The sequence below is a fragment of the Habropoda laboriosa genome, unplaced genomic scaffold (assembly GCF_001263275.1).
Source record: "Habropoda laboriosa isolate 0110345459 unplaced genomic scaffold, ASM126327v1 scaffold124, whole genome shotgun sequence".
NCBI classification, from domain to species: Eukaryota; Metazoa; Arthropoda; class Insecta; order Hymenoptera; family Apidae; genus Habropoda; species Habropoda laboriosa.
The window spans coordinates 1,205,795-1,213,762 of NW_017100265.1; the positions used below are offsets into that span (position 1 = coordinate 1,205,795).

Here is a 7,968-nt window from a genome sequence, read left to right on the forward strand (position 1 = left end):
TTAATTTTGTGTTAATGCGCATGCGCAGATTATCTAACGTAAGAATTGGATTTTAAATTATTGGTATAAAGTAAGCGCGGAAGGTTATGTTGGCTTTGAATTATGTCATCGGTTACCGACATCTTATTCGTATAGTCATTTTAAATAAAACCTCAGTTAGTACGTTATCATACCATAATCTTTGTAAAATGAATAAAAAATTAAAGCTTGATGTCCTAACAACATCAAGATCTTTACGATCTGGAATTAAAGATCAGAAAAAAGATCAAAATGAAGATTCAGTGCCTTCAAAATATTTCGCCGATGCAAACACATCACCAAAGAAAACAGAGCGAAAAAAACGCACACCGGTAAAAATAAAATACGAGGAAACAGAAAATACGCTTGACATAAAAAATAATGAAATAAAACTTGAAGATTCAAAAGATGAAACTATGAAGGAAGAAATAAAAGAAATAGAACAGAAGTGGGTGCCATCAAATTGGGAAGCTATTCTAGAAAATGTTAAAGAAATGAGAAAATACAAAACAGCACCTGTGGACGAAATGGGTTGTCATAAATGTGTAGATACAAAAGCTCCTGCCAAAGTTGCTAGGTATCAAGCATTAGTTGTATTGATGCTTAGTAGTCAAACTAAAGATCAAGTTACTCATGCAGCTATGCAAAGATTAAATACTTATGGTTGTACTCCAGAAATAATAACAAATACTCCTGATGATGCTCTTGGGAAGCTTATATATCCAGTTGGATTTTGGAAGGTATAACTTATGATGCGCTAAACAATTAAACTCAGTACTTTCATTCCATTATTACGTAAATATTATCTAAGATATATTAATATTGTTGTAGTATAGAAAATGTTTCTTCTGTACTTAGAAAGATAAAAATTAATTACACAATGTCTTGTATTTAAAATAATTTATATTTTAGAAAAAAGTAGAATATATTAAAAAATCATCAGCAATTTTAATTAATAAATATGATGGTGATATTCCTAAAACACTAGAAGAGTTATGTCAGTTACCAGGAGTGGGGCCAAAAATGGGACATCTATGCATGCAAATAGCATGGGGTAAAGTTTCTGGAATTGGTGTAGATATACATGTGCATCGTATTTGCAATAGATTGGGATTTGTGAAGGAGCCAACAAAAACACCAGATAAGACAAGAATTGCATTGGAAGAATGGCTTCCAAAAACTCTTTGGAGTGAAATAAACCATTTACTTGTTGGATTTGGACAAGAAATTTGCTTACCAAGATTTCCTAAATGTAGCGAATGCCTAAATAAAGACATATGTCCATTTAGTGCAAACAGTAAAACAAAGAAAAAAACATAATTTTTTTAAATTGTTTATTACAAACTGTATTTATTTACAATATTTAAACACCAAAGCTTGAAAATACTTAATGATTTAATTTTTTTTTCAATTTCCCGCTACGTTTCTGGGCTTTTTCCATTCTTTTGCGTTTTTTCATACTTTCTTTCCTATTCTTTTGTCGTTCTAATCTTTGCTTTTGTTGAAACACTTTACTCTTCTTTACTTGTTTTAATGCAGCTTTTTTTATTGCTTTTTTTAAATCTTTCTTATTGTCAACTTGGGTTTCTTTTTTAATTTTTTCTGAATTTTTACTTTTCTTTCTTTGATCTAAAGACATTCCTACAATTTCTTCATTATTTTCTGAGCACTTATCATTGTCCTCCTCCTGCTCATTGTTTTCTACTTCATCAGTACCTTTATTCTCACCAATTAATGCATTATTTTCTGTAAGATCTGCAACATTTAGTTCTAAAATACTAACAGTATGTCCCTCTGTTTCATATTCGTGCTGTGTTAGTAATTGTTGAATTTCAGGAATATCACGATTCGATAATGACTTTTTGAAACGTTCTCGTGCCTGTAAAAATAATGTACTTTATTATTACATGAATAGTGAAAGTCATATATATATATATATACATACTTGCCTCATGTTTAATTTTTTTCCGTTCTTGTTTTAATTGTTGTTGAAATTCTTCTTTGGCTTTTTGTCGTCGTTGTAATTTTCTTTTATGAAAGCCTGTCAGAAATTCTCTGTGTTTGAAAGTATAGAATATTCATATTGTTCATAACCTCTTTAATCCATTCGATAAATCTTAATATAATTACCGTCTTTTCTGCTCATCAAATACAAGAGTAATCTTCTTGCGTCTTTTTGGTTGACTAGGTACTCTATTTACATTGAGTAATTTCGGTTGCATTTTTGTATATTGCGCCATGTCCACGTGAGTTTGGTAAGGTTTACGTATAGGTTATATTGTTAGGAATTATGTTACAAATCCTCAATTTTTCTATACACCAACAAAATAACTCATATGATACGTAAAATAATATAGGAATATTAAGAAAAGATAATTGCCTTTACTTTCAACATTCAATATTTTATGAAAACACACAAAATTACTAGGTGACCATGTGAAACAATAATACTAACTCTACTTAATTCCACTATATATTTGCATTTATAAAAAAAATTTTGAAATTTTATAACTTATGTACAAAATACCAATATTTTTAATGAAAAACAAAAAATTATATATGTACAAAGTACTTACGTGTTTCTGAAACTTAACGTGTGTGTCTGTTACTATTTACTCAGTATTGAAGCTCATTAGAAAAATTATTCGAGTTTTGAAAGAAGTACATATAATGTATGTTACGTATCATATAAGAATATTCTTTTAAGAAAGAATTTACATTCAGTTCTATAGGTGTTTTCATGACAAATAATAAGTCGAACAGGATTGTCTATTTCTTATTTTAAATATAGAAAAGTGCATTGCAAAAAACAGTTAAAAATTTATTTACTTCTTACAAATACATAATAACTATTACTTCCTTTTTACTGATTTATTTAGCTGGTTATACCATTATAATTTTAGGTTGCAATTTAATCATATTGATGGACTTTATGATATTGAAAAAGGGTTTATATGTAACGTGTCTGAGATATTTAATTATTTTAAGATATTTTAAGTTAAGTTATTTGACATAAAATCAAATTTTCTATAGTTCTCCTAATTAGATAGAAATAATATCTAAGTAAACATAGGGCCGATTTAACAAATCCCTCGTATGGAATATGTAATTGCGCATGCGTGAGAAATCCCTTTCATGGAAAGAATCCCTCAATCTAGGAAGACGTAACAGTATCAGAGAACATGTGTGAAGAACGCTGAGCGTGGTGAGTTGGGTTGCCACTAGTAGGTGGAAAGCGTTTGTTATTTACGTCGAGAATGTATCGGGTGTAAGTGATTGGTTCCTTTCACGAGGAGATCCGTCGGTAGGTGGGTAGTCATAGGGCGGGGGCTCTATTGATTTAAATTTGGTTTGCCGGTGCGCGTGTCAATAGTCAACACAGTGCCGCGAAGAGCGCGCGCTCGAGCATCTACATTTTACTGGTTGTGTTGTGTGGATCGAAAGGTTAGGCCCTTCGCGGTGCAGTCAATAGGATATGTCGACTAATCCGAAAAACGGAACGATCGAGGATACGGAGAATTTAAATGGACCCATCCGCTTCCAGAGTGTTGTGCCGAAAGAAAGGTCAGTCATGCACCGGCAATTTCTGGTTCGCGTCAGTTCGTGCAGAATCCGATGCGCGGCAGAGACAATATCGCGAAAACTGTCTCACGAGAGCGAGAACCTTGTTAAACTACTTGCAGCCACGCCTTGAAGCGAGTACTAGCTGACTCATCAGCAGATGTTACGAATCTAAAGCACCCCTCGTACTATTTGAGCGTGAAAAAGAAAGAAATCGATCGATAACGTTTTTTGATTCGGTGATGATTGTGATTTCTCATGACCTGTTTTGTGTAACAAATAACGAAAACACTGAAATAATTAGCTGTTATTATTATTTTTCCTGTTAGTGAGCATATTTCTGACAAAATCGATTTATTTACCGGGTGCTTGCTATCTAAGAGGCTAATGCTGCTACTACCGATTGGTTGCTCGATCAGTCACGTGGTACGACAAACGCGCGCCGAGGATGTTACGAATTTTTATTCGCAGTCCCTTTTTATTTTTCTAATATATATTCAAACAGTTTGTTAACAATTTTGAAACGGTGACAGTACGTGTCAAGTAATCGTATCTTTCCGAATTTTTGAAGGCAAGAATTATTAAAGTGGAATGGCTGGGGATACAAGGATTCTGAATTTCGTATGAACGAGAAACACATAATTGAATTTACTGGCAATAGGTGAGTCTTTTACAAATATTTGTGCTTATTACTTGTAGCTGATATTTTAGAGGGTAATAATAATAGTTACAAGTGTTTTATGTGAAAATATTAGTATAATAAAATGCTGGTAATTATTAACATCACTTAAAATAACTAATATTCATTTTTTTACGTGTAACTAATAATGACTGTAGGCAAAAACCAATGTTTAACTCTCTTTTGTTTCATAAATAGAATTCAAGAATAAATTGAGAGTTATTTATTTTTGTTATATATTTATTTTACTTATTTCTCGAGAATATACATTTTCTATACATTATAAAATCATAGTTACTTCAATTTCACTACAACTTTTTCATGTAGGTTTTCATTTTGTTTACAATAAATTTATATATTTTAGTCGTGTACGTATCTTTTTGCATAAACAGTAATGAATAATTAATGATAACGCGTAAATAAATTTTTCGTTTTTTTTTTTTTTTCAAGTTAACCAAAAGCGGGAAAATGTTTCTTAGAATAAAATATGTATATATATTCAATTTTCTGCTACTTTTAGAATTGAATACAGTGCATTAAGTGCACTTGCATTCTTTACCGATTCAAAGTGCGCTTTAACTGACGCGGTATATACATATTCCTATATACATATGTATTACTTTTACAACACTATAAGTGTCAAGCAGAAAAATTAAACAAACATTTTTAAGTGTTTTTAAAGTGCAAGGTAAATTTTCAGTACATTAAAAAAATATGAATGTTAAACATACACTGTCCCCTTCTATTTCCTTGTTTCATTTAATAAATTACCAGAAAAGGAATACTAAATAGTCTATGCTAATAGTTAATAGTATGTAATAAATAAGCAATAAGAAATTATATTTAATACAATATGTAAATTACACGTATATTAGAAACGAATGTGAAGGCTACATTTGTTCACTATAGTTGTTGCTTGTTTATACTGATCTCTATCAATTTTATTTACATATGTTTAGATTTATTTTTACAATTTTTAATTTTTAGAAGGTAGTTTTCTCTTCTCTTCTATTCATCACTATTTTAATTTTAATTTCAATTCAGTTGAAATATGCGTAAGCAATTATACAATTTCAATTAAGTATTATGTTAAAAGTTCATACTAATTAATATTTGAATATGTGTATTGTGTGGTTATAGTATAAAAAAAGAATGAAAGATAATTAGCTCGAGATAATTAGGTTTATCGTAGAAGCCGATTAGTATACGTAGAATTCAATGATATTTAATTAATAACAGGATAGGAAACTACAACCGTTTCATAGAACCAAACGTGTCATTTTTATTTGCCTAAGAGCACTTACAGCGTCTGGCACTTACTTTCGGCTTAATTAAAATAGTTTTAATAAACTTTGACTGCAAATACTTTTGAAAATGAAATGGATTTTGCCAGGTACAATTATAATGTATTGCAGATACATAAAATTTAAGTACGAAATAATTATCAGAAGAAAGATTGCATGAATAAAATATTCATATTTTATACAGTAAGGTTAGCAAATTAACTATAAAGTGTAATCTGTAAGTTACGTCATTTAATTGTCCCTATTTTTTGACTATTAATTTAAGCAATTAATAAAACAGTAAATATTAATAATCAGCAACAGCAATGAACAAATACCGAAGAAATGATATTACATTCAAACAATAATCCAGACAAAAATTGACTTCAATTATTTATCCAATTACATCTTGAATCTTCAACTAATGAATATCTAGTGATCAATAAAAATAATCAGCAAATAACGAAAGTAAAGAATACCATTATATTGGAAGAATAAGTCACATAGGAATTTAATTGAATAATTTATCTCCCTATACTTTCGTCGCATTTTCGATCTACAATAAAACACGTAGTTGAATTAATTATCAGTAAGGGAAAATTTTGTAATACTGTGAAAAGTGAATTTTTTAAAGGAGTGAAAAGTAAATTTTGTGAAGGAGTGTAACGTTCAGGTTTCCTGCCTTTCTTTTTTTTTTGCTTAATAACAGGTCGAGGTAAATGACAATTTTGCATATTATCAAATATGGTTGGACAGTGAACGAGTCGTGTTGGGAACTCGTTTACATCGGGTGTCGTAAGCTCACGCGTACAAGAAATTCCATCTTCTTCATATTTGTTCTGTCGATCCTAAGAACTACTCGGTTTGGCGCATACCCGTTTCTATTCAGTAAATGAATTCTAATGAACGTAAACGAACGAACGAGGCACGGGTATAGTCGAACGTGTGTGTATCTTTAGCAAAGTAATTTTTTCCATATGCGTCATTTTTCATGCGTAATTTTCCCTTCTTACGCTATTTAACGAACACTTCGACGTTCTGGTAAAGTTAATATAACGTTAGTACAATATTTGACGAATGCATAGAGTGCACTAAGAATACTTTGATCTGTGTTCACTACTGATTACACAGCTGACGTATTTTTTTTTTTTCCTTTGACTTCAAAAGGATTACAAAGTATAATAGATTACTCTGGCTAATTGTGACATAATATTATGTCGTTTTTGAGTCTTCTAATGTTGCATAAGTACTGGATGAATCACGTGAAATGTTAGGATGTGTTTTTTCTGAAACTGTTACAGGTATCGACTTGAAATTTGGACACGTTAAATGGTTCATAGGGGCTAACATTTTAGATTTTAGAGTATGTGAGGGTGAATTTTTTTTTTTATTCCGATAATTGTTGTCAAGTCTGACAACTTTCATGTGAAACATTTTTTTTTTTTTTTTTTATTCTGCACAGTTAACAAGTCATGGCGAAGAATAGTTTTCTTAAGAGTAATTTTGGCGTGGATCGAAGACGATGAAAATGAAAAAAATGTTAAATATTAATTACGTTCGATGAAAATGATTGAATTGTAATTTGCGAGTATGGTGGGTGTTATGACTGGAGATCAGGCGGATGTTTATTCTCAAATATCGAATTTCAATCAGATCGAGCTTGGATGCCACGAAGGGAATACTAGAAATTGACTTTAGGGTGTAATTGTGTGTTACTGATGATAAGTTGCAAAGATTCGAATGCATAAAGTGAAACAGCTCCATAGAGAATAAATAAACTAATGTTTATCAAAATATCAAAATTACTATTAAAAAAATTATTCTTCGCTATAACTTTTTAACTATGCAGAATAGGGGAACATGTTTCAGATAAAAGTTGTTAGGCTTGTCAACACTTTTTATTTAAAAAAGAAATTCATTTAACGTGTTGAAATTTCAAGTCGATATCTCTAAGAGTTTCAGAGAAGACAGATTGTAACATTTCACGTGGTTCATTCTGTATATTGAAATGATCAATTAGCCAGGTATTATCTGATTTACATTATTTGCACGTTGAATAATAATGAAACTTGAAGTGTATGCAAAGTGATAGCAAATTGTGAATGTTTAAATTCGCATTTAACTTCTGACAGATGTCGTTTTTTTTTTTTTTCCTTTGAATAGGTACATAAAGTTAATTGCCTGGTAGAACTTGCGCGTTTTATCATTCGTTTCGTTGAACATTGAAACAAGTGAGTAATAAGGTGTCTTAGAGTGTGACTAGAGGTTGTAATTAATTAAAGGAAATGAATGAAATATACGATGCAAGCAATAGTGCAATATTACAAAGTACATAGAAAAAGATATCCATTTTGTTATTTATTTTACTTGATAATTCAATTTTTTTTTTTTGAATTAAATGATTATTATGAAAGAAGAATGCTTAAT

General features: G+C 30.4%; 3 protein-coding genes across 4 annotated transcripts in view; 2 read left to right on the forward strand and 1 right to left on the reverse strand.

The window, feature by feature from the left end:
• Window positions 1-86: 86 nt before the first annotated feature.
• On the forward strand, window positions 87-1,338 carry LOC108573178 (endonuclease III-like protein 1). The gene is made up of 2 exons (XM_017935568.1): window positions 87-758; window positions 931-1,338. The coding sequence occupies exons 1-2, from the start codon at window positions 87-89 to the stop codon at window positions 1,336-1,338; spliced, it is 1,080 nt and encodes a 359-aa protein (XP_017791057.1).
• Window positions 1,339-1,405: 67 nt separating this feature from the next.
• Window positions 1,406-2,634, reverse strand: LOC108573190 (nucleolar protein 12). 2 transcript variants are annotated; one of them, XM_017935583.1, is made up of 4 exons: window positions 2,595-2,634; window positions 2,149-2,330; window positions 1,968-2,073; window positions 1,406-1,897 (listed from the first exon to the last, which is right to left on the reverse strand). In XM_017935583.1, exons 2-4 carry the CDS (start codon window positions 2,256-2,258, stop codon window positions 1,406-1,408), a joined length of 708 nt encoding a protein of 235 aa, XP_017791072.1. In that variant the 5' UTR covers window positions 2,259-2,330; window positions 2,595-2,634. The 2 variants fall into 2 exon arrangements, with proteins under 2 accessions (XP_017791072.1, XP_017791071.1); XM_017935582.1 differs by lacking the exon at window positions 2,595-2,634 and having other exon boundaries at window positions 2,149-2,346.
• Window positions 2,635-3,201: 567 nt separating this feature from the next.
• Window positions 3,202-7,968, forward strand: part of LOC108573137 (alkyldihydroxyacetonephosphate synthase) — a 10,796-nt gene continuing 6,029 nt past the window's right edge. The window contains exons 1-2 of the mRNA XM_017935515.1: window positions 3,202-3,582; window positions 4,151-4,240. Of these exons, the coding sequence (XP_017791004.1) occupies window positions 3,494-3,582; window positions 4,151-4,240 (179 nt within the window). The 5' untranslated portion in view covers window positions 3,202-3,493. The remainder of the gene's footprint in view (window positions 3,583-4,150; window positions 4,241-7,968) is intronic.